The 23,268-nt window shown below is 48.5% G+C and overlaps 3 protein-coding genes across 5 annotated transcripts; 2 read left to right on the forward strand and 1 right to left on the reverse strand.

Moving 5' to 3' along the window:
- Nucleotides 1–263: 263 nt before the first annotated feature.
- CD27 (CD27 molecule) lies at nt 264–4,412 on the forward strand (the record flags this gene model as incomplete). 3 transcript variants are annotated; one of them, XM_080914035.1, is made up of 6 exons in its annotated part: nt 264–399; nt 529–660; nt 2,412–2,591; nt 2,794–2,850; nt 3,366–3,485; nt 3,708–4,412. In XM_080914035.1, the coding sequence occupies 6 exons, from the start codon at nt 264–266 to the stop codon at nt 3,827–3,829; spliced, it is 747 nt and encodes a 248-aa protein (XP_080770161.1). In that variant the 3' UTR covers nt 3,830–4,412. The 3 variants fall into 3 exon arrangements, with proteins under 3 accessions (XP_080770161.1, XP_080770162.1, XP_080770163.1); XM_080914036.1 differs by lacking the exon at nt 2,412–2,591; XM_080914037.1 differs by lacking the exons at nt 529–660; nt 2,412–2,591.
- An 804-nt stretch (nt 4,413–5,216) lies between these two features.
- TAPBPL (TAP binding protein like) lies at nt 5,217–12,280 on the forward strand. The gene is made up of 7 exons (XM_080914589.1): nt 5,217–5,504; nt 6,432–6,674; nt 6,785–7,057; nt 8,274–8,612; nt 9,946–10,251; nt 11,782–11,865; nt 11,992–12,280. Exons 1-7 carry the CDS (start codon nt 5,441–5,443, stop codon nt 12,033–12,035), a joined length of 1,353 nt encoding a protein of 450 aa, XP_080770715.1. The 5' UTR covers nt 5,217–5,440; the 3' UTR covers nt 12,036–12,280.
- A 2,155-nt stretch (nt 12,281–14,435) lies between these two features.
- VAMP1 (vesicle associated membrane protein 1) lies at nt 14,436–20,933 on the reverse strand. The gene is made up of 5 exons (XM_080914959.1): nt 20,736–20,933; nt 17,825–17,951; nt 17,469–17,627; nt 16,898–16,949; nt 14,436–16,474 (listed from the first exon to the last, which is right to left on the reverse strand). Coding segments are annotated over exons 1-5 (357 nt in total). The 5' UTR covers nt 20,738–20,933; the 3' UTR covers nt 14,436–16,457.
- Between the last annotated feature and the right edge of the window lie 2,335 nt (nt 20,934–23,268).

Below are 23,268 nucleotides of genomic sequence, written 5' to 3' on the forward strand. Positions count from 1 at the left end.
CCCAAGGAGGGCATGTGTCTTTGAAGCGCAGCAGGGCTGGGTCTGCCCCTTCATAGTCTCTCCAGAGTGCGGAAAGAGAAGGGGGTGGAGGCTGCTGAGAGAAAGAGAGAGAGAGAAAAAAACCAAAATAGCTACAACTGCCTTCAAAGGTCGGTTTATCACCCAAGGGGAGGCGCAGTGGCTGCTGCCCAGAGCACATAGAAGCCACCAGTGACTCTGTACCAGCAGTTGGGGCTCAGAAAAGATCTCCCTGGGCAGAAGCCATGGCATGGCCACCTCCCTACTGGCTCTGCATGCTGGGGACCTTGGTAGAGCTCTCAGCTACCCCGGCCCCAAACAACTGTCCAGACAGACACTACAGGAGTGGGGGAGGACTCTGCTGCCAGATGTGTGAGCCAGGTAAGAATGGGCCTCACAGAGCTGGGAGGGGGGTGCTGGGGTAAGGCTGAGCTCAAGCAAGTCAGGCACCCTGCAGAACCTGGAGGCATCACCTTGCCTGGACTTTGACTCTGGACCCTCTGCTCACAGGGACATTCTTTGTGAAGGACTGTGACTGGGACAGAACAGCTGCTCAGTGTGACCCGTGTATACCAGGCACCTCCTTCTCTCCAGGCTACCACACCCGGCCCCACTGCGAGAGCTGCAGGCACTGTAACTCTGGTGAGAGGGGCAGCGTGTGTGCGGAAGGCAGCAGTGAGAAAGAGTCCAGAGAGGCAAGACCAGTGGGGCTGCTGGCTGTGGAGTCAGAGAGCTTCAGTTGCTTCGAGGCTCATGGGAAGTGGAGCCCATGTTGAAACACAGTGTGCCTTGGGCAGGGGATGTGGGAAGAGATCTAGTGTTTGGGAAAGATAAGCAGAATTTGAGGGATGGGTGAGAAGGATTCTATGGATGGGACTGAGACAAGAAGAGAGTGAGGGGCCTCCTGTGCAGTTGCGCATGTCTGTAATCCCAGCTACAAGGCAGGCTGAGGTAGGAGGATCACTGGATCACAGGAGTTCAAGGCCAGGCTGGACAACAAAGCAAGACCCTGTCTCACAGAAGACAAAGAAAAAAATAACAAAGCCAAAGAGACGCACAGTAGGTAATGGCACTTGCAGCCACCACCAAGCCTGGCAACCTGAGTTTATTCTCTGGGCCGCACGGTAGAAGGAAAGAATCACTTGCAAGACGTCCTCTGAGATCGGTTGTGTCCCTGAGTACACACACACACACACACACACACACACAAATATATATATATATAATGTAGGAAGCACAGTGGGGTAGGAATACAGTAGTTCCAGAAACTCAGGTTTCGGAAAAGCAACTCCCAGCCAATGAACAGCCTGTGTTCCCACAGTGGACATTGGCGGGTCGGCTCTTCAGAATTTGGAGTTGGGGGAATAATGCCAGAAACCAGAGCACAGCAACCTTTTTGTGGGAAAAGCAACTAGACCTATCATATCTCTTAATTTATACATTTCTACTTTTTGCAAATGTACATATCTGAAGCTCTCTTTTCAGACTCCCCTGCTGCTTTCCCACCTATGCTGGGGGGAGTTCAGGAGGCCTGTGTTATTGTGTGCTAGAATAACACAATTTAAAGAGGTCCCTTTGAAATAACGGTTGCCAGTGAGACACTTTTTTGTGTGTAGGAAAAAAAAACTCTTTAATTGCTGTTGCTATATACACATATATATGTATATGAAGTAGAAACTGATTTTAATAAAATTAATAGAGAATATGTTCTGGAATGTGGAGGCAACTGGCTAGTAAGTTCTAGTAACAAGACCATCCAAATGGTTAGGCTGAGGCAAACACCTAACAACAAAGGTCTTTTTTTTTTTTTTTTTTTTTTTTTTTTTTTTTTTTTTGGTGGAACTTTCAGATAAGTCCTGCAGAAATATTACACCATGCCTTAACCAAATTGAATTATTTTCCAAGTGTTAAAAATTTCATATAAGCCAGGTGTGGTGGCACACACCTTTAATCACAGCATTTGGGAAGCAGAGGTAGGCAGGTTCCGAGTTCGAAGCCAACCTGGTCTACAGAGTGAGTTCCAGGACAGCCAGGACTGTTAACACAGAGAAGCCCTGTCTTGAGGGGTGGGAAGTATATGATATGCCAAGGAAAAGCTTCAAAACAGCAGTGAGAGGAAAGAAAAACCATACAATCTTCTACTTTCAGTTTCTGTTTCTGAGCCTGGGAAAGACAGCAGGTGGCACCGAGGGAGGGGCAGGTGGCAGTGGGGGAGGGGCAGGTGGCACCGAGGGAGGAGCAGAGGGGAAGTAGGTAAGGTGCCAGGATTGGAAAACATTCATACCCTGTGAGTGAGTCTCAGGGGCCTGAGGAGAGGGTCAGGGGCAAGTAGACACCCTGGGTCTCTAAAGACCTGTGGTATCCTGTTTCTCCTGGCTCTCCTCTCTCCCAAGGTTTTCTCATCCGCAACTGCACAGTCACTGCCAATGCTGAGTGCACCTGTTCCAAGGGCTGGCAGTGCAGGGACCAGGAATGTACAGAGTGTGACCCTCCTCTAAACCCTGCACTGACCAGCCAGCCATCCGAGGCCCCGAGCCCACAGCCACCACCCACCCACTTTCCTCATGTCACAGGTACGTAGCAGGCTGCTCCTTAAGCAGTGTCTCAGGGGCCAAAGGCTGCCTGCCCAGCACTGCCCACTCTGCATTTATCCCCAGCTAGGTTCTGGGCCAGCTTGTTTTCCTTCTGTCTGACTCCTGCAAAAATCACAGGCTTTCAGCCCCGAGACACCCTGAGGGGCTTCCTGCTGTGGCTCATTCTGTCTGTTTCTTCCAGAGATGCTCTCGTGGCACAGGCAGCTTTCCGACTCAACTGTCTACAGCCACCGGTCATGTGAGTGGTCTTTCTAGTCCTCACCCCACAGAGAAAGCACAGAGGAAAGAGGCCAAAAGAACAGCCACCACCGGGAAACCCCAAAGCACTGGATGAGGGAGAGGAGTGTAGAGCTGGGGAGGAAGTCCAGTGGGTAACCATATTTACTGTGCAGGTGTGACGTAATACCCAGGGCCGCAGAAAGAAACTGAGTACGAAGCACAAATCTGCACACTTAGAGGCAGAGCCAGCACAGCTAAAACAGTCAAGTTTCTAGGTCAGAGAGGAACCCTGTCTCAAGGGGCTAAGCTGGGCTCTGCATGAACTCCTACATGCACTCATTAAGCACAAAAGGAGGAAGAAAGACAGACAGACAGACAGAGCTGGAGGTAAAGGAGGGGGAAGCAGAATCTAGTTAGAGATCAGGAGAGGGAACTGGTCCAACAGGGGGTGACTCGGGAGAAGGACCGACGGGGCTGAGGGGTCCAGGGTCTGATGCTCCTTCAAAGCCTCTTGGGTGCTTTTGCCAATCACAGCCCAAAGACCCCTGTGCAGCACAGACTGTATCCGGATCTTTGTGACCTTCTCCAGCATGTTTCTTGTCTTCGTCCTGGGCGGAATCTTGTTCTTCCATCAAAGAAGAAATCATGGACCAAGTAAGACACAGGCCTTCCCTCCTGCCCTCTCAGCTCTGCTGCTCACACCTAAAGCCCCCATCCCAATTTCACCCACCTCCTCTGGCTCCTCAAGTGTCCTTCCCACAGGCTCCCCCAGCTCCCCTACTCCCCAGCCCCCCACTTGGACTTTCCACCTCTCACCTTCACCTCTCTTCTCTCCACTACTAACCAACCCTTGACTAATTAATTGCCTTTCCACAGATGAAGACAGCCAGGCAGTGCCTGAAGAGCTTTGTCCTTACAGCTGCCCCAGGGAGGAGGAGGGCAGTACCATCCCTATCCAGGAAGACTACCGAAAACCTGAGCCTGCTGCCTACCCTTGATCTGGTGCTAGGGGCCGGGATGGGGATTTCCACGGAGGCAGCATCCAGAGAAACCTGGGTGGTGGTCTGCTCCCCACCCCCCCATCATCATCAGAACCATTTCCTGTGTATATTAGACAGATTGCCCTTCTGAGACCACCAGGGACAAGAGCAGGATCCCAGCGTGTGGTCCAGCAGGGGGAGACTCAGGCTCTAGCTGTAAAACACGGTTAACTCTAATTAAAGCCTTCCAACTGGCAAAATTACAAGCAGGGGGTGAAATTGCCCCAACAAGGGCTCCAACGGTGGCTTGGCAGTGGGGTTCATAGTGCTGCTCTTCCAGAGGACCAGAGCTGAATTCCCAGTACTTTCAGATGGAACAAAACCAGCTGTAACTGGTTTCAGAGGATCTGACACCTTTGATGCCCTCTGGCACCTACAAACCCAGGACACACCAGCAGGTGCCCTGGTGCCAGATGGCCTAGCTGCAGATGCCCAGACTTCCTGGCCTTGGATCTGTCTTCCCTGTAAGTTGTGATGGTGCTGTGGGAAAGCTGAGACCGAGGCTTTCTCTCAGTGGAGCTAACGTGATAAATAAATTCATTTTTCTGCTTCTATTCACATTGTTCTCTTCTCTCAATGTAAACAAACACTGGAACCCAGAGCCAGGCCTCATGGCCCAGGGACTCTAGTAACAAGATGGCTATCGAAGCTCTGGGTGCTATTTCCCTTCCTACAAAATTGGGGGGGGGGGGGGCGGGGAGAAGTGGAAGAAGAAAAAGAAGGGTGACAGGGGGCTGGGAATAAGGCATGAAGTGTGAACGCTAACTTCAAATACCCACACCTGCACATGAAACAAACCCTTCAGTGTGGCCCGGTGTGCTGGTAATTCTAGGGGTTAGGGGCGTGGCAAGGGCGGGGCTTGGAGTGGAGACAGCAGGAGATCACGGGCTTGTTGGCCACCAAACAGTTCCAGGTTCGGAGAGAGATCCCGTCTCTGAAGAACAAGGTGAAGTAACAGAGTGCCCTCAGTGAACCTCCACACAAAGGCATGGCTGGGCATACTCACTCCCCAATCTGTATACACCACATACACACAAATACAATGTCAAGTGAGACTTCGTGTTGTAGCTGTCCAGCCTCCTGAAACTCCAATCCCACAACCAGGCCACACCTCATCTCATCCGTGGTATCATGAATATGAACAGGAAGTTGTCACTAGGGCAGAACAAAAGAATTTCACATGGACGGAAAGGAAGAAGGGTCCAGATTGCCCGGTTCTCTATCTTCTGGCTCCACCCCCTCTCCAGCCTTCTCATAGCCGGGCCTGATGGGAAACCTGATGTGGTCATATCAGGTTTTAAAATCACCTGGGGATTTCTTGGGTGCAGGGTAGACAGAAGGGAGAACCTGGAGCAAGGTTCTGGTTGCTGCTGTCTCTGGCCTCGGGCCACAGAGGCAGCTGAAGTAAAAGTGAAAGAGAAACCAGTAAGAGAACAGAAACCACTGGTTTCTGTTAAGTGAGGGTAGGGTGCTCAAAGAACCCCCTCTTCAACCAGAGATCTCTAGCAGGGGAACTGTGGCGAAGGCAGCCAGCAAGGAAGTGCCTGAGAGTAGCTCCCATTAGCCTCCATGGGCTGGGAGCCCAGCTGGTGTCTGCTGCTCTGTTTGGCTGTCTCTGGGGCCGCAGGGACTGGTGAGTGCCAAGACTTGGCTGCGGCCTGGGGGAGTGGGGAGGAAGCGCTGAGCTAAAGGAGCCCCAGGAAGCCACCTACTCAGAACAGCGGCTTGTCTACCAAGCCGCCCCCCCCCACACACACACAAATGAGTGTGGCGCTTACAATGTGAGGAACCAATTTGTAGAGAGGTACAACACAACGCAGAGAAAAGAGAAGCTTCCTCTGTGGAAGGGCAAGGTGTTACCTGTTCTGTGGGAGAGCTCACTGCCCTAAACTGAATTCTTAGAAGAGGAAGGGGCTCCCCAGGATAAGTAATCACTTGGGAGGTGACTCCTGGTGGGTGCAGCTATAGCAGAAAGCAGAAGCCTCTGGGAAGGTTGGGTAATGAGAAAATGGTTGTCAATATCTCAAGGAACAGCAAGTACCTCAGCTCCTCTCCCCTGTGACAGTATCACCCCCCCTTTAATTTTTAAAATTTGTTTATTTATTTTATGAGTGCATTATAACTGTCTTCAGACACACCGGAAGAGGGCATCAGATCCCATTACAGACGGTTGTGACCCACCATGTGGTTGCTGGGAATTGAACTCAGGACCTCTGGAAGAGCAGTCAGTGCTCTTAACCACTGAGCCATCTCTCCAGCCCTTTCCCCTTATTTTTAACCTGAGAATTTCTTTCAAGAAATGTCCTTGTATCCCACAGTTGAAGTCCAGAAATATAAAAGTGTAAGTCTCTCTGGCTTTGAGCAGGACAGATCTAGTTGAAATCACTCAGAATAGCTGCCTGGATATCAGGTGCCTCCCCAGAAGCTGGGTTTATAGATGGTGTTGGCACCAAGTCAGCAGGACCCAGAAGGCAACTTTACCTGCTGATCAGCCCACAGTTTGGTGAAGGGGGGGAAGCAAATGTGGAAGAAGAGGGTGCTTGTTTCGATTTCTCTGCAGATCCCCACACAGCACCCCCCACAGCAGAAAGACAGTGGCAGGCCACAGACATCGTCTTAGACTGCTTCTTGGTGACAGAAGACAGGCACCGAGGGGGTTTTGGCAGCAGCGAGGACAGGGAGAGGGCCTTGCTTGTGTTGAAGCAGGTACCAGTTCTAGATGATGGCTCCCTGGAAGGCATCACAGATTTCCAAGGGGGCACAGAGGCCAACCATGATTCACCCATCATCTTCGAGGCCTCAGGTAAACGCTCCCCATCCTAGGCTTCCTCCACGGGGACAGCCCAGTTCCCAGTCCTGTCTGCCTGGCTTTGTCTATTCAATGTCACTCCTATGTGCTCCCCTTCTCCCCAGTGGACTCGGTACAGATTCCCCAGGCAGAGGCTTTGCTCCATGCTGACTGCAGTGGGAAGGCGGTGACCTGTGAGATCTCCCGGTATTTCCTCCAGGCCACACAAGAGGCCACTTTTGAGAAAGCACATTGGTTCATCAGCAACATGCAGGTATCTAGAGGGGGACCCAGTGTCTCCATAGTGATGAAGACGTTAAGAGATGCTAAAGCTGGATCTGCCTGGCACCCTACACTGAACCTACCCCTGACCCCCCAGGGTACGGTGAGGACTGAAGGTGAGAAAACAAAAATGCAGTAGCACAAGGAAAGTTTTGTATAGTGCGTGTGTGTGTGTGTGTGTGTGTGTGTGTGTGTGCGCGTGCGCATACACATGAACGCACATTTGTGCACATGCCACAGCACACAGGTAGAAATCAGAGGACAACTTGTAGGATCTACCATGTGGGTTCCAGGGACTGAAGTACTTCCCCAGGTTTGGCAGCAAGCATGTTTACCCACTGTACCATCTCAGTAGCCCCAAGAGTTGCCTTTGGTTTGTTTTCTTTGGTTTGGTTGATTTTTGGTTTTGCTCTGTTTTGTGGTGAGAGCCACGGGATAGAAGGAAAAAAATGAATCATGTAGGTCCTCCTGGGGTACCCCATAGACCTCCAAAGTGGAGGCGATTTTATCTCCCTGGGCTATTGTGGAGAAGCAACACATGAGGACATGGTTTCTATGCACATTGTCACCCAGAGAAAGGGAGACAATTACAGCAGAGCGCAGGGAGACCTGGAGCGTGTGATCCTGTCATGCCTTCTCAATAGCTGAGGGCACAGGCATATACTACCACGCCCACCGGCTATAAGGCCCTCTCTAAATGTGACTGGCCACATCAGAAAAGATGTCCAGCATTTCCTGTCCTAGGCCGTGGGTGGTTTAGTGCTTCTGCCTTTTTGCGCTTATTCAAGTCTGTAGACAAATGCCCACCCACACAGCCTTATTTCTGACCGAGTTCATCAATCGTCATATTCCTCTCTGCCTCCACTAGAATAGATAGCCCCCGCTGAACTGACTAGGCTGTAGGTACCACAACACGTCACCCCCAAATGCTCCCATGCAGTTATAGCTGAAAGTCAAGGCCATTCTGCTTCCTGATCATCAACAATCAGAAGCACATCAAGGCTGGGGAGCCCTAGTCACAGTAACAAGGGGTCCAGTGCATGTAGAACGTGATAGAGTTTTATTCATGGAAAAAATTGACTGGTAAGGCTGGATTTGGTTGTACACATCTGCAGTCCTGGCCCTGGAGAGACTGAAGCATGAAGACCATGGGTTCAGTCTCTCAATGGTGCCCTTGTGGACACCATTCATTTGTGACTCCACTGGAGGAAATGAACGCATTCAGTAACACTGTCCTGGGAAGGAAGCTGGAGAAGCTGTCTGTCCACAGCTTAGAGGCTAGGTGATCTTAAGGGAAACAGTCTATAAGTCACCCCTTTTTTCTCTCTACAGTGGAGTTCCAGGTGACATCAGAGACCCAAACCATGAATCACCTGCTGGGGTCCTCAGTATCCCTGCACTGCGGTTTCTCCATGGCACCAGGCCTGGACCTCACTGGCGTGGAGTGGCGGCTGCAGCATAAAGGCAGTGGCCAGCTGGTATACAGTTGGAAGACGGGGCAGAGGCAGGCTGAGCGCAAGGGCGCTACACTGAAGCCTGAGCAGCTACTCATGGCTGGAGATGCCTCTCTCACCTTACCCAACCTCACTCTAAAGGATGAGGGGAACTACATCTGCCAGATCTCTACCTCTCTGTACCAAACTCAACAGATCATGCCACTCAACATCCTGGGTAAGGTCAGGCCTTGGTTTTTCTAGGATAAGGAAGAGGGAGGTGCCTATGGGATAAGGAAGAGGAAGATGCCTATGGGAATGTTTCCCAGACTAGAATCCAAACCAAAACCCAGAGAGAATTTCCTGTGCATTCCCACAACCCAAACACCGGCTTCATCCTGGAGGCACAGGTGGCATCAGATAAGGAGTCTGACTGAATGCCAAGATAATTCCCCCAAGAAATAACTAGATCAGAATCAAAATCCCTGGGCTCGCCTTCTGTAATTTCAGTTACCTGGACCATTTCCTTGAAAGGAATCCTACAGGGAAAGGGTGTCCAGGCAGGGAAATAAATCACAAAGAGAAAGAAGCCTTGGTTTGGATTGACTTCTTCAACCTGGATCAGACTTGGGAAGTCTGATACAAGGAGGTTTATACCCAACAGATTTAAACACAGTGTAATTTGGAGGAGAAAAAAAAAAAAAAAAAAAAAAAAACTCCTGGTGTAATGCAATTCCCCTGTAATTACATCAAAACTGGACTTAAGAGTACATGTCATTTCTTCCATGAAAATGGGTTCTAGAGATAGGCTACCTGCACTAGCTTAAGGGCCTAGGGGAAGGCTCTGAGATGTTCTCAGTCATACGGAGAATACAGAGGTCATTTGAGCTATTAGCCACCTCTGGTCCTGGTTTGGGGAGCTTGGGGGAAGCCCCTGGTTATACAGATAATGTAAGGGTCCAGCTGCCTTCAGTCCTGGTTAGAGGAGCTTGGTATGGCCTGGCCCAACAGATAATGCAGATCACCAGACTATCAATCACTTCCAATTCCCAGCTTTCTGGATGAAAGAACAGGTTTCTGTTTTCTCATCTTTCCCACTGGAAAGACAGTCCTACATGCTTCATTCCTGTTTTCTCTGGAGATCTGTGGCCACAGGATCTTCGTGTTATGTTCCCAGCACTTCCTGAGGGGACAGCAGCCAATTAAGGACAGGCAGAAAGAGCAGTTCTGATCACAACGAACAATCACTGGCTTGCAGAGGTGATAGAGAAAACCAAAGGGCAGGGTATGTTGTTCAATGATACAGTACTTGCTAGTACTTGTAAGACCCTAGGTTGAATTCCCAGCTCTACTTAAAAAAGAAAGGAGGGAAGGAAGGAAGAAAAGCATGTTGTCCAGTTCCAGCAAATGCTTCCTTTTATAACCCGTGGCCAGGTAGAGCCCTCACCCCAACATCTTGAAGCATTGAGAAGTTTCCGTCTCTATAACCTACCTTCACTCATGAGGCTTTGAGCTCCTCTGCAGGCTCTAGTTGGATAACTCTATAATCTTACCCCTCATTCCTTCTCCAGCTCCCCCCAAAGTACAACTGAGCTTGGCAAACAAAGATCCGCTGCCCTCCCTCATCTGCAGCATTGCTGGTTACTATCCTCTGGATGTGGTGGTCACGTGGATTCGAGAGGAGATGGGAGGAATTCCAGCCCAAGTCTCTGGTGCCTCCTTCTCCAGCCTCAGACAGAACATGATGGGAACCTACAGCATTTCTTCCACGGTGACAGTTGAGCCAGGCCCCACAGGTGCCACTTACATCTGCCAAGTTGCCCACGTCTCCCTGGAGGAGCCCCTTGAAGTCAGCATGAGGGTTTTGCCAAACACAGGTACTAGAAGTGTCCTTTCTCTTCCCCCGTATTCAGGTTTGGACTCCCCTGCTTCTGGGTCATCTTTGGCTTTGTGCTGATGCCCATGCACTTCCTCAATTCTACCTTTTGCACACTCTTGACTTTATCTTTCCCAGAGTGGCATCCTCCGCCTCTATGAATCCCCAGCCTCCAAATATTAAGATAAGTAAACTTGGGCTAGGTGTCAGGGGTGAAGGAGTACTGTTCCTTCCCACTAGGAGCTGGAGAGACAAGTTGAGGCAGGCAAGGAAGAAGGCCCAAAACAGACCCTTGAGCTCAGCTCAATTTCAGTAGGAAGGGAGCCCTTAAGACTGGAAGCATGGGTCATGTAAAAATCAAATAGCACAAGAACCTACAGAGAACCTAGGGAACCTGGCTAAGGGTATGAGAAAAAGGAAAAGAGGCAATGCTGCTTCAAGATAATTATATCTGCACACTATTATGACCAAGCATTGCCGGCTCAGCTTTCTTGATTGATTTTTAATATTTTATGTGTTTGGGTTGCCTGATATAATTGCACCATGTGCATGCAATGCCCATGGAGACCTGAAGAGGGCACCAGATCCCCTGGGGGGGTACAGATGCTTGTCAGCTACCAGCCAAGAATCGAACCCAGGTCCTCTGCAAGAGCTGCAAGAGCTCTTGATTACTTAGCCAACTCTCCTCCCCCCGATACACTCAACTTTTAAGGATGACCTCACACATTACACTTGCTATTTATTTTTGAAAATGGGTCTTCACTGAGAAGGCTGGCCTCAGACTCCTCTGCCAAGCTGCTCTCCTACTCAGCCTCCCAAATAGATGGGACTACGGACACCTTCACCATGTCCAGAACTCATCTTATAGATGAGCAGTCTGGTACTTGCTGACACCAAGCAGTTTGCCCAAGGTTCTCTACCGATATACAGTAAAAGAGAACCTAACCACAGGGCAAGCAGAATGCCCTGAAGTGTTTGCACCACATATTTTCCACGGGCCACATATGTCATCCCAAAGGCCACAGAATGTTGCAGTTTTAGGCAGGGAAGGATGTGCCTCACAGTGAAATATCCAAGAGGTCAGGACATTATTTGGTTGCTCACTAGACTTAAGAGCTTCCCCAAAGCTTGCCTTTTGTTTTGGCTCACATCATTCCTCTGCTATTTGCTGGTAGTCACTCACTGGGATAACCTCAATCTCTTCTGCAAACCATTTTCAAATGCCCTGAGGTAAGTTGGGTATAGTAGGTGTGCCTGTAATCACGGCACTAGAAGGCCACAGCAGGACTCGAAGTTCAAAGTCAGCTTGGACGTCATGAGACCCCGTCTCAGAACTACGAAGCCCTGATGCAGTAAGAGGCAGAACAGCAACATAAATTTGACAGTCTTGAACAAGTACAGGCGTTACTGCATGCACGGGCCCACATCCTTCTGTGAGGATGCACAGCACCCAGACCAGAGCTCCCCTCCTACGGGGAGGGCACTGAGGGCAGGGGCTCAGCATGTGGTCTTGTGCTCATCTTACCCACAGAGCATAGAGGAACCTTGGGAGTCATCTTCGCCAGCATTCTCTTCCTTTCTGCACTCTTGCTTCTGGGACTTCATAGACAGCAAGGTGAGTGTGTAGATGAACCCACTACCAAGTACCTTGTGCTGAGTTCCAGATGTTTCTACCATACCCCCAACATCTGCTTTTGGAATTATCCCAATTAAAAATGATATTGTTCCGTTTTTCTCTCAGCTTCTTCGCCAAGGTCCACCAGGACTATGAGGCACTCTGGGTAGCTGCTCACCCACCGTGGTGTTCTAGCCACCTAAAGGACCCTGTTGAGGTGTGGAGCTGAGATGGGCCTGAAGGAGGCAGCACACTGGGAGTGAGGTACTGGCCCTGGTCTGTACAAGTCTCTGCCTTCCTGTATTATTGAGAAGAGAACCCTGGGCTGATGAAAAGGGATAAGAAGGCGGAATTATCCGAGCAGAAGCTAACGCAGTCTCTGTAAGGTGTTAAGAAATGGGGGCACAGAGGCAAGGGAGGGTTACCTAGAAAGGAGCTCTCCCTTCTCAAAGGAGAAGAGAAGGGAGGAATGGGGTGGGGGGAGGGCAGTTCTTCACGAGGAGGTACTAGAAGGAGAGAGAGAGCTAATATTGGAATGTAAAGTAAATAAACTAAAAAAGCAAAACAAAACAAAACAAAAACAAAAAAATATTTAAAGATTCTCTTAAAAAAAATCAAAGGGGCAAGTGAGGGAGAGGGGAGGGGTTGCCCCCACTCATAAATGCCAACATTGTCAAAATAAAAATGTGCTGTGTCTACAGAGCAAAGCTTTCCTATTTTCTTCTCTTCCTCCATTGGTTCCAACAGAGCCCTGGGTCCCCATTCCTAGCTGCTCCAACTTGCAGTTTCAAGATATGAAGCAGAGGCCCTCAGAGGCCTGCCAGGGCTACATCCTCACTGTTATGTCATCAGAAATTAGGGTTCTGACCTTCAGACAGTTGTCAGGAGTTTGGGGAGAGTTAGGCTACAGTCCCACAGCTGCAGGAAAGGTTCTTGTGCTCACGGCCGTGAAATGTCTACAGACACAATGCACCCGAGTATATAAAAACTGTGGACTATGAGGTCTATTGTCAAAGAAAAAAACGGAGGGCCGGAGAGATAGCAATCAGCGGTGAGCAGCACTGGTTGCTTTTCTAGACATCCTGGATTTGGTTCTCAGAACCACACGGTAGCTCATCTGTAACTAATTCCAGGAGATCTAACACCCTCTTCTGGCGTCCTTGGGCACTAGGCATGCATGCAGTGCCCATACATAAATGCAGAAAAAACAGGTATACATAAAATAAAAACCAATACATCTTTAAAAATATTTCTATATGCGTGTGTCTAAGTGTGTGTGTGTGTGTGTGTGTGTGCGCGCGCGCGCGCCACATGCATGCAGAAGCCTGCAGAGGTCAGAGGAGGCCCTGGATCCACTGAAGCTCCCACAGGTGTTAGTGGCCATGTGGGTACTGCAAACTGGACATGGGTCCTCCGAGAGTTCTTTAGATTGACTTATTTTTATCATTTTATGTGTGTTGAGTGTTTAGTGTGCAAGTGTGTATGTACACCACCTGTGTGCCTGGTACAAGAGAGTGTCAGATCCCCTGGGACTGGAGTCACGGGTAGCTGTGAGCCCTCATGTCGGTGCTATAAACGGAACCCAGGTCCTCTGCAAGAGTAACAAGTGCTCTTAACTGCTGAGCCATCTCTCCAGCCCTAAATAAAAATTTTAAAAATTAAGTTGAGAATAATAGTGCATGCTTTAATCCCAGCACTACGGAGGCAGAGGCAGGGGTATCTCTCTGAGTTTGATGACAGCCTGGTCTACAGAGTACATTCCAAGATAGTCAGGGCTACAAAAAGAAACCTTATCTCAAAAACAAAAAAAAAAACAAAAACAAAAAAAAAGGTTTTTTTTCTGGGTTTAGAAGCTAGTTTTTTACAGACATTGTTAGGAACAGAACAATGTCTTAAAAGAAGGCTGGGGAAGGGCTGGAGAGATGGCCCAGTGGTTGGAGCACTGGTTGCTCTTGCAGAGGATCTGGATTTGCTTCCCAGCACCTACATGGTGGCTCACATTCACCTGCAACCACAGTCCCAGGGGAACTGGATGGCAGGCACACGTGTAGTGTAAATACATACATGCAGACAAACACGCACACACTAGGTAGGAGTTGATCTTAAGCTGAACTTGCTATTTCAGAAGAATTCATATGGAGAGTTCACTTACAAGCTAAGAACAATGGCGCTCACTAGAAACCCTGTCCTGAAAAACCAAAGAAAATAAAAATTAAACTGAAGAGGGGAGCAAACCACGTATGAGGACCAAGGAGGCACGGGCTGCAAGCCTTAAGACATGACAAGCAGGTGGAGGGGCTGAGAAAGCCTGCAAGTGTCTGCCAGCATGCAGTGCCCACTCAGCTTCCTGTCAGCACTTCCTCTCACCCGCACCTGCAAGGCTGGTTGCTTCAGGTACGAAGGCTAAGACACAGACCACTTCCGCTGCCAACACAGAGACTTATCTCCAGGAAGACCAAAGAATACACACATCGGCCCTTCTGGCCTAGAGCCAACATAGGACAACGCCTTCTTCTCCCTGTCCCCAGCACAACCCAAACAACAACCAAGTCCATGTTGTGGTAGGAATTTGTATTTTTCGCCTTTGTTGAGAATACATGAGCTTGGTAAATCTGTCACATGCCTTTGGTGGAAGGACAACTCTTACTACTATACAGAAACTGTGAGACTGGGTCAGGAAAGAGACAGAGGTGATGACAGACACGATGGAAAGCCCACATCATCGTATGGCAAACAGAGGATGTGGGAAGCCTGGCTTCAACTGACTGCAAACCCCAGGGTTAGTTGTATATTTGCTCATGCACATGGCTGGGAGGGAGACACTGCAGAGACACAGAAGGGGGTCCAGGGCAAGGTGAGAAAGAAAGTAGAAGGACTAACACCCCCAGAAGAATGAAGCCAATGACGCCTGGTAAGCCTTGGAGGGACAGAAACCCAGAAATAATCCCCTGCTGGGGCTGGGTGGGCCACCAGAGTTGGGACACACCGAGGTCACTGTTGGTTCTTCTCCAGCGGTGACCCCCCCCTGCACTAGGCAAAGGGAAGCCCAGAGGATAGTGGAGACCTTCGGGGAACGCTGGGAGGGTACACTGACTGCTTTCTTCCAGCTCTTCAGTCCTGCCCTGAGGCAGCACGAAGGGAAGGTGGGAAATGGGGAAAGGGAAAGGAAGGATGGTTCTGCAGAATGAAATGCTGCTGCGTGGGAAGTGGGCACCCCAGCCTAGCACAGCCCCACTTCCTCCTGCTTATGGACCAGAGGAGAGAGGAATAAAGGTCTGAGAACATTCCCCTCCTGATCCCGCCCGCCCTCCTCCCCAGTGCCTGGCTTTATCCCATGCAGCATCCTATCATGAGGCGTAGCAGCTCCCGAGACAGACTGATCAGCTCCTACCCCAGGTTCCATTCCAACTCTACACACAGAACATGCAAAGGGAGCGAAAGGAAGGAGACGATGCAGGATGGGTACGCACGGCCGCTGCAGAGAAAGAACGAAGGCAAGCATGGCAGGCAGCTGTGGATGCTTGGCCCGTGCCACACCCGACACAACACAGCCTGGACCCTGCTATCTAAGTCTGAGCTGTGCAGCCTGTGGACTTCTATACATCCCTGTCTTACACACAGGGTAGTGTAGAGAAAAGCGTCCTGTGGGAGCCTCGGAGTCTAACCCCTAACTCTCATTTCTCTGAATCAACAAGGGAGGTGAAGGACTTTCATTAGTGAGATGGCAAAAAGCATGTTCCTGAGAGCCTGTTATTTTCAAAGCCCCAGATTCCCTGAAATTATTTGGTGTCTTTATGAGCAACATCAAATACTTCAGACGACACGAAGAGATAGTAGCTCCTTCTAGTCAGAAGCCTGTGGGACACTTTCTAGAAGAAGGTTAAGAGTGTCTTGCTGTTTTTAACACCAGAAAGAAACTTCTTTCCCAGGGCTATGGAGAACAAAGCGGAAAGCTATAAAGTTCCCCAAAGACACAGAAAATCTTGTACTGACAGATAAACAGTAGCTACAAAAAAAAAACAAAAACAAAAAAAAACAAGTTTGATTTTTTTTTTTCCTAAGAGGGATTTGAAGTTGGTCTTGAAACAGACCTCTGGGACCCAAGACAGGCCTAGTATGAGAGGAAAGTTCCAAATGAGGACAGCAGGTAGTGGTTCCCAACTGATATAAACATAAACATATACATGGCAGCAAGCTACTACTTCCCAACTATTCTTGCTCCCCTCCTGCCAAAGGCCAGCCTTTCTCGGAGACACCATGGGCACAAATACCCTTCTCCTCTCCTCGCCATGCTGACTTCTCAGACACTTCACCTCTGCCATTCCCGGCCCCCTCTTCCCCTTGGCCACAATTCTTTTAAGCTCCAGGGCCCGCTATTCTCTCTTCGGGTAGTGGTGTCAGGACCGTACCACGAGCAGCATTTCTAGTTTTGAGGAAGAATGCAAATGAATGCAACCAAAAAGGAAGGACGGATGATGGAGAAGCCTGGGCCAGGATGGAGAATGAAAGATGGGGGAGTTTGTTGAGAGAGCAAACAGAGGGGAAATGTGAGCTTGGATGGCAATGGAGAACAGGGAAGGGATGGCACATTCTCAAGTAAAAAAGTAGACTGGACACAGGAACCAGGAAGTCCCAGACGGAGAAGAAAAAAAGAGACAGGAGAGAACAAGAGGGCAAGTTACAGCACATCCCTAGACATTCAGGTCTCAGTAACAGGCACCCCAGCCCCAAGGTCTCCCTTGGACCCAAGCCAGTGACAAACAGCACAACCCCACCTCCTCAGCAGAAGGGGCAATCTCCCATAATTCTTTGCAGGGGGGAAGCCTGTCCATCAAGGAATATCCTTGTTTTTGCCCTCCCTCTCTTCCTCCTTCCCTCCCTCCCAGACCAGGTGAAGATCCCCCCATCAGCGTCTCCGTACCTCTGCAGAGCAGCCCCACTCCCCAGGCAGGCAGGCAGGCAGGCAGGGTTGGGAGAAGACTCCAGGACCTTCCCACCTCTTCACCCCATCAGTAACCTCAGCGATACTTACTTACAATTACTACCACGATGATGGCACAGATAGCTCCCAGCATGATCATCATCTGAGGAAACAGGGACAGAGCCTTAGCCCGTGCACTCAGGAAGGAGGAAGACAATCAGGACCAGAGATGGAGGTCGCCCACAGGCCTCTGTCTCCTGTAGGATCATAACCTCAGGAGCATAGAACCTGCAACCTCATGCTGTTTACTTTCTCTCGCCTGTTCTTTTTTTTTTTCCCCTTGGCATTCCAATGGAGTGGAAAACTTTGTAAAGTATCTGCTGAGGTTACAGAAGTTGTGGGTATTTAAATACATATGCTGAGCCAATGTATGTCTGCTGGGGGTCTGAGGAAAAGAGCCAGGTAAGGATTTCTGCAGAAGACACTTAATGGGAAAAGCCGCCTCACTAGTCTAAATTCTAAATTCCTCTACATAGGGCTTTCTCAGTGGTTCTGAATACTCTAGCCTACCCTGGTGGCCAAAACCGGTAATACATATCAAGGAGGCTTCCAGATTACAGAGTCTGGTTCTCCTGCCTCCCAAGAGCGAGGCAGGAAAAGCTAGAGAGGGCAGGGATCTCACCTTGCAGTTTTTCCACCAATACTTCCTTTTTAGCTTGGCAGCACTGCTCTCAAACTGTGACGCTCCAGCCTGCAAGGCGTCAGCTCGGTCATCCAGCTCTGACAACTTCTGATCCCTCTCCAGGACCTTGTCCACATTCACACGCATGATGTCCACCACCTGAGGAGATTGCAGAAATGAAGATGCTGAGATTTCTTCCCCAGAGATAGAGAAAATGAATATGCCTGGAGATCACAAGCCAGGGCCTGTGAATCCATGGGATGCTCTGCCCGCCAAAGCCTTTCATGTATAAAAAGCAGGAAGACAGGTAAGCTGATTCTCGACGTAGTCACTCACGGAGTGTGCCAGGTGCTTACCTCCTCCACTTGTGCCTGGGTTTGCTGTAATCGTCTGTTACTGGTCATATTGGGAGGAGGACCAGGAGGACCCCCACCGGGAGCAGCCCCTTCTGTCCCTTCAGCAGGTGGCTGAGCTGGAGCAGACCTGTGGAGAAAAGCAAAGAGTCCACAAAGTAACTGAGGCAAGAAAAGAACCACATGTGTCCTCGGCTCACACTCCAAAGCAAATGTTGAAGGATGGAAGGCGTTTTAGTGCCTCAGCCATCCCCAAGTACTGAGATGCAAACTCCACAACATCCTCTGGCACAATGGCCACAGGAACAGATATGCCAGCCTGGACCTAAATGGAATTTGCCTGGCCATTAGCAGCTCTTCCTGTGAAATAAAATGGGGCATCCCAATCCAGGAAAAGAGAATTTTGTAGGAATCACTAAATGGCATGCTTGAACTCTGAATTTAAATATGGTCCTCCTTATGGGGTTGAGGGGTCTGGTTCCCAGCTATGTTTCACACTGTAACTGGTACATTACAGCTGCTGCAAAAACAGTATGGAAAATCACCAAAAGCAAAGTCTATAGAGGGGAGTGGATCAGGGCTGTTTGTGTTGTTCTTGACGGAGAAGATAGGAGTTTCATTTAAATTGAATCTGAGTTGAGACCTAAAGCAATTATACTAATTGTTCTAAAACACAGACCAGAAGCGAAACAGTCCTCAGTGTGCAAGCAGCACATTCTGCTCACTCTTCTTCAGAGTGAGCAAAACGTCTCCTCGTCCCCTGTCAGAAAAGAGAGCTTGAACCACACTACTATACATAAGGACCAGTCTCTCTTTCAGCACCGCCAAGGGCAAGGCGTTCCCATGGCCTCAGACAGGAACAATGCAGAATGGATTTGGGATTTTTTGTTTTGTTTTGAGATGAGTCTCACGAAGCCCTGGCTGTCCTGGAACTCCCTATGTAGACCAGGCTAGCCTGAAATACAGATCCACCTTCCTCTGCCTCCCATCTGCAAGGGTTAAAGCAAATGTTGTATCTTGAAGATAAACTTCTCTCTGGTATCCACCAGCTAATGAACACCCAGAATTAAATCTACAGAAGTTTTATTCTTTTTTTTTTTTTCCTGCCATGGTGGGGGTCACATAAGCAAGGTAAAGAGAGAAATCTAAAATTTGATGGAGAATAGAAATTTCTTAAATGCTAAAAAAAAAAGAAAAAAAAAGAAAAAAACTATGCTAGAAAAGTCCAAGAATAAGTACAGTAAAGCCACCAGAAAGCTGCTGAAAAAGTAAATTCTTTGATTAATTACAACAGAATTAATATGTAGAATCTTCTTTTTCATAACTAAGTGAAATGTTCTAGACAAAATGTAATAGCCCCTCAGAAAGACTCTAATTAGCAGATTCCACTTAAAGGGTCACTTTCCCCATTTTCTTCCTAGACATGGAGGAAGATGCAAAGCCACGGGAGACACAGGATCTGCACTGCTACGAGCTAGCTAAGCAATCTAGTTCTAACCAGAGGCAGGGATTTCAATGAGTTGGTAGCAGCTAGTGTTGGAAGGAGTCCAGGATGGTGGCACCAATGACAAGATTAAGGTCAGAGACCTCGTGATTCCCTGCTAGCCACCATGCTTTCTCCACCTGCTTCCAAACATCACACATGAAACTACCTGCAGCCAGTCAGCTAAGATGGACCCTTCCCCCAACCCCACACATCTAGACCTATGGGCTTGTAAAAATTGCACAGAATGCTAAAACCATAGAACTCAATGACACAGGTAAAATGACTGAAAAGCTTTAGCGACTCACTTTACTATTTGTAGGGAGGTAGAAACACTCCACCCTAACTTATCCAGGGAGTTACAATCCTTATGTAATATTCCCTCACCCTATCAAGAGGAGCAACACCAGCAGAGTATGGTGGTGCCCACCTTTAATCTCAGCCTTTGGAAGGCAGGGGCAGGTGGATCTCTGAGTTCACGGCTAGCCTTGTCTATAGAGGGAATTCTGAGACAGCCAGGGCTATGCAGAGAAACCCTATGTGGAAAAGCCAAACAAAGGTGAGATCGACAGGGAGGGAAGGGAGGGGCAGGGAGAGAGAGAAGAAGAGAGAGACAGAGAGAGAGATAGAGAGAACACACATCTAGTACCAGGCAAGAGATCCAGATAATACATGGAAAGCAAGAAAATTCATTGTGTGTACATGATCCTAAAGAGAAGTTCTTAATTGATCTAGCCACAGATCTTCAAAAGGGGATGATGCCGAAAACAGCTAAAGACTTAACTATGTGTTTTGGATAAAAAGAAAAATTCACCGTTCTCCCTTTTCTCCCCCAATATTTGGCTAGGACTCGATCACTGGGAATCACCTTAGCATAAAGGGCTGTATTAGGATCTCTGTCCCCTGAGACTTTCTGAAGCTGCTCACAAGGCGCCACAGAACTAGCAAGTAAGTTTCTGCAGCTTTGCCCACAGCCATGAGGCAAATACATCACACTCTGGGTGAGGGGCATACACAAATCCAGAGACTGCAGGCAACCCAAGTCAAGAATGGACAGGTGCACTGTAATGTAAGTCTTCTGGCTTTAAGAGAGTCTGCCAAACAGGAGAGGGTCTCTGAGTACCCTGTCTGAATCTATTACCTCCCCCACTTTTTCCCCTTTGGGGTTCCACAATATAAAGACAAGAGGGGAGGATGCAATGAACGTGGGACCCCCGCGCCCTCTCCCTGCCGTGAAATGCCAGCTGCAGCTGGTGCGGGATGGAGCACCGCCCGCATTCCGGGGTGGCCCGGTCTGGGGGCGGCGCGAGGTGGTGGTTCCCGGCGTCGCCGCAGCTGCTGCAATGCGCCATTTTCCGTCCCGCAGAGTCGGACACTGCGGGGGAGAGTCAGTAAAAAGGTGTCGAGGAGCCTAGACCAGAGTCAACTCACATTTTTCTGAAAGAGGAAGTTGAGGTCCGTCCCCTCTCTGGAGAATGCAACGAGACTGGCAGGGAGACGCTGCGGCTGAAGTAGACGGAACTGCCGAGCTCCGCCTCACACGCAACACCCGGAACTCTAACTGCGCTGGAACCTACTGCAGGTGCAGCGCCGACTCTCGGCTTTATTAGACCTGGTCACGCCTCCCGAATGACGTCAAAATCTCCAGGTCCAATCCACGTAGGGTATGTCCTGCTAGTCCCGCCCCCACGACTACAGCAATTATAGTTGTCCTCTTATTTCTATTTCTTTACGGACCAATACAAAAGTGGCTTGCTAAATATCCAGTTCAAATTCTAAGGGCTATCTCCGCGGCTGAGTTAGACCTTTTATGGAGCCTACTAACCAATCGCTGACTTGGAGGCTGCTGTCACTCTTACTGCTCCGGCCCACAGCACCTGGCGAAAGGAAACCCAGGTGACCTAGACGCTGGAATCCAACTGGCCGCGGGGGTTCAGCAGTGAATGCATATTCATGAGGCCCTGACCGTATGGCCACTCAGTGCCTGCCGAAAAATTCACCAAGGTTTCATTCTTCTCTTCCAATATAGCCTGCCCTATATCGAACTTCGTTTCTAAACCTGTTCTTTCTAGGTTACCACAGCGACTTAGTTAATTCAGCCCGGAAACCTGAACTAAACTAGACTTCCCTATTTTTTGTTTTTGCTTTGTTTTGGGTTTTTTGAGATTTTTCTTTTTTTATATTTTTTATTCATTTTTATTTTATGGTACAAGTTTTTGCCTGCATCTATACATGCCTTGGTGCCCTTGGAGGCCAGAAGAGGGTATATTCCTTGGAACTTGAATTATAGACAGTTTTGAGTGCTTGTGAGTGCTGGGAACCAAACCCTCTGCAAAAGCAGTATGCTCTCTCCACCACTGAGCCATCTGTTTCCAGCCCCAGCCCTTTCCTCCTTACCCCTCTTCCAAAATCTAGGTAGAATCGAGTTTCCTTCTCAATACTTAAAGACTTTTCTTCTTTCTTCCAATAGTATCCCTTTCCTAGACACTAATGGTAAAACTTTATGCCTCACATCTTTAAAAGGATATATAAATGTGATTGCATTTTCTTAGTCTTAGAATTTTTATTTTTCATTTAGTGGGAGTTTAGGTTTGTATGCAGTGTAAATTTTTATATCTCACTATTGGGCATTCATGCAAAGGGAAAGAGAAAATAATTACATTAATAGAACAGCTACAACTTCACATTCAGAGACTTTTTTTTTTCCCTACCAGAAACAGAAAGAGGCAACAAAAGGAAAAAGGGGAACATTCTAGATTCAACCCTGTGTCCAGTCGTGTTACCACATTTCTAGCTGAGCACTGAGCTGAAGCACTGTGGCCTGGCTACCAGTGTAGCCAGCCTAGGAAACAGCATGCCAGACTTACTCAAAGTTCAAAGTCTAACAGAAAGCCCCGACATAAAGCTGGAGTCCCCATATTGGCAACTAAGGGAGTTTTTAAAGTACTGGTACCCTTGTGTTCTGCAGTTAAAATTATTTGCAAACGAGGAACCTGCAGAAGCTCTCTTTGTCCTTTTAACTATTTGAATTCATAACCTCGAACTGTGCATTTTTAATACTTTGCCTGAAATCTGAGTTTTATTCACTTCTGAAAGCTTTAGCATCTCTTCTTCCTAAAATCATTATGGCGAGAATTTCCAAGTGGTCTGGCGTTTACAGTAGTGCACAGCACCAGCAGGAGCAATGCAGACCTCCCCTTGTGAGCTCCTCTTCAATAGAGGCCTTGGGAAATTTCCACAGAGACAGTTCCAAGAGAAATAAATTGTGGTCATATGCTGAAAACAAATCAGGGAAGACATGCCAAGAAACAGAGACACAGACACACAAATTAAGGAAATTAAAAAGTCATGCCAAGTAGTTCAACGTCTGAGTAATAAAGAATATGAAAGGAAAAAAACCAGGATGTATGAGAAAAGGAAATGTGTGGATGGTATCTAATTATGAAATAAATGCAACGAAACTTCACAGAACTAAATGAGCTTGCCCAGACTAACTAGTTCTAGTTGCCACAATAAAAGAAAAGGAATTGCATTAAAGGCCCACCTTTCTGTTATCTCAGGACAGAAGAGAAAACCAGGTTTTAAAATCTTTCAACAAGAGGATAAACATGGATCAGGAGAGAGAACAGCACTATCAATACAGGAGAATAGGCCAGTGGGTCCTAAAGAACTTCCAGGAACTAGAGAGGCTCAACAGGATAGAGGACTGACTATTCTTCCAGAAGACCCAAGCTTGGTACCTCACAACCATTTGTACCTCCAGTTCCAGGGGATCTGGTGCCCTTTTTTGGTATTCACAGGCATTGTACATACATGTACCTATGAAAGCATGTGTGTGCATGCACAGGCACAATACATATATACATAACAAATATTTTTACCTGGGCAAAATGATTATTAACCTAGAATTTTATAACATCTCCAATATTAATAAAGGTGAGAAGAAGCCGGGGCTGGTGTCATT

Source organism: Micromys minutus (genome assembly GCF_963924665.1).
Source record: "Micromys minutus genome assembly, chromosome: 3".
NCBI classification, from domain to species: Eukaryota; Metazoa; Chordata; class Mammalia; order Rodentia; family Muridae; genus Micromys; species Micromys minutus.

Excerpts from the sequence above, each read along its gene's own strand:
- TAPBPL (XM_080914589.1), top strand. The coding sequence starts at position 5,441 with ATGGGCTGGGAGCCCAGCTGGTGTCTGCTGCTCTGTTTGGCTGTCTCT. Across the intron at positions 8,613-9,945 it reads CATGCCACTCAACATCCTGG|CTCCCCCCAAAGTACAACTG; the intron begins GTAAGGTCAGGC and ends TTCCTTCTCCAG. Across the intron at positions 10,252-11,781 it reads GAGGGTTTTGCCAAACACAG|AGCATAGAGGAACCTTGGGA; the intron begins GTACTAGAAGTG and ends TCTTACCCACAG.
- VAMP1 (XM_080914959.1), bottom strand. Across the intron at positions 17,628-17,824 it reads CCCAGGCACAAGTGGAGGAG|GTGGTGGACATCATGCGTGT; the intron begins GTAAGCACCTGG and ends CAATCTCCTCAG. Across the intron at positions 16,950-17,468 it reads ATTGGTGGAAAAACTGCAAG|ATGATGATCATGCTGGGAGC; the intron begins GTGAGATCCCTG and ends CTGTTTCCTCAG.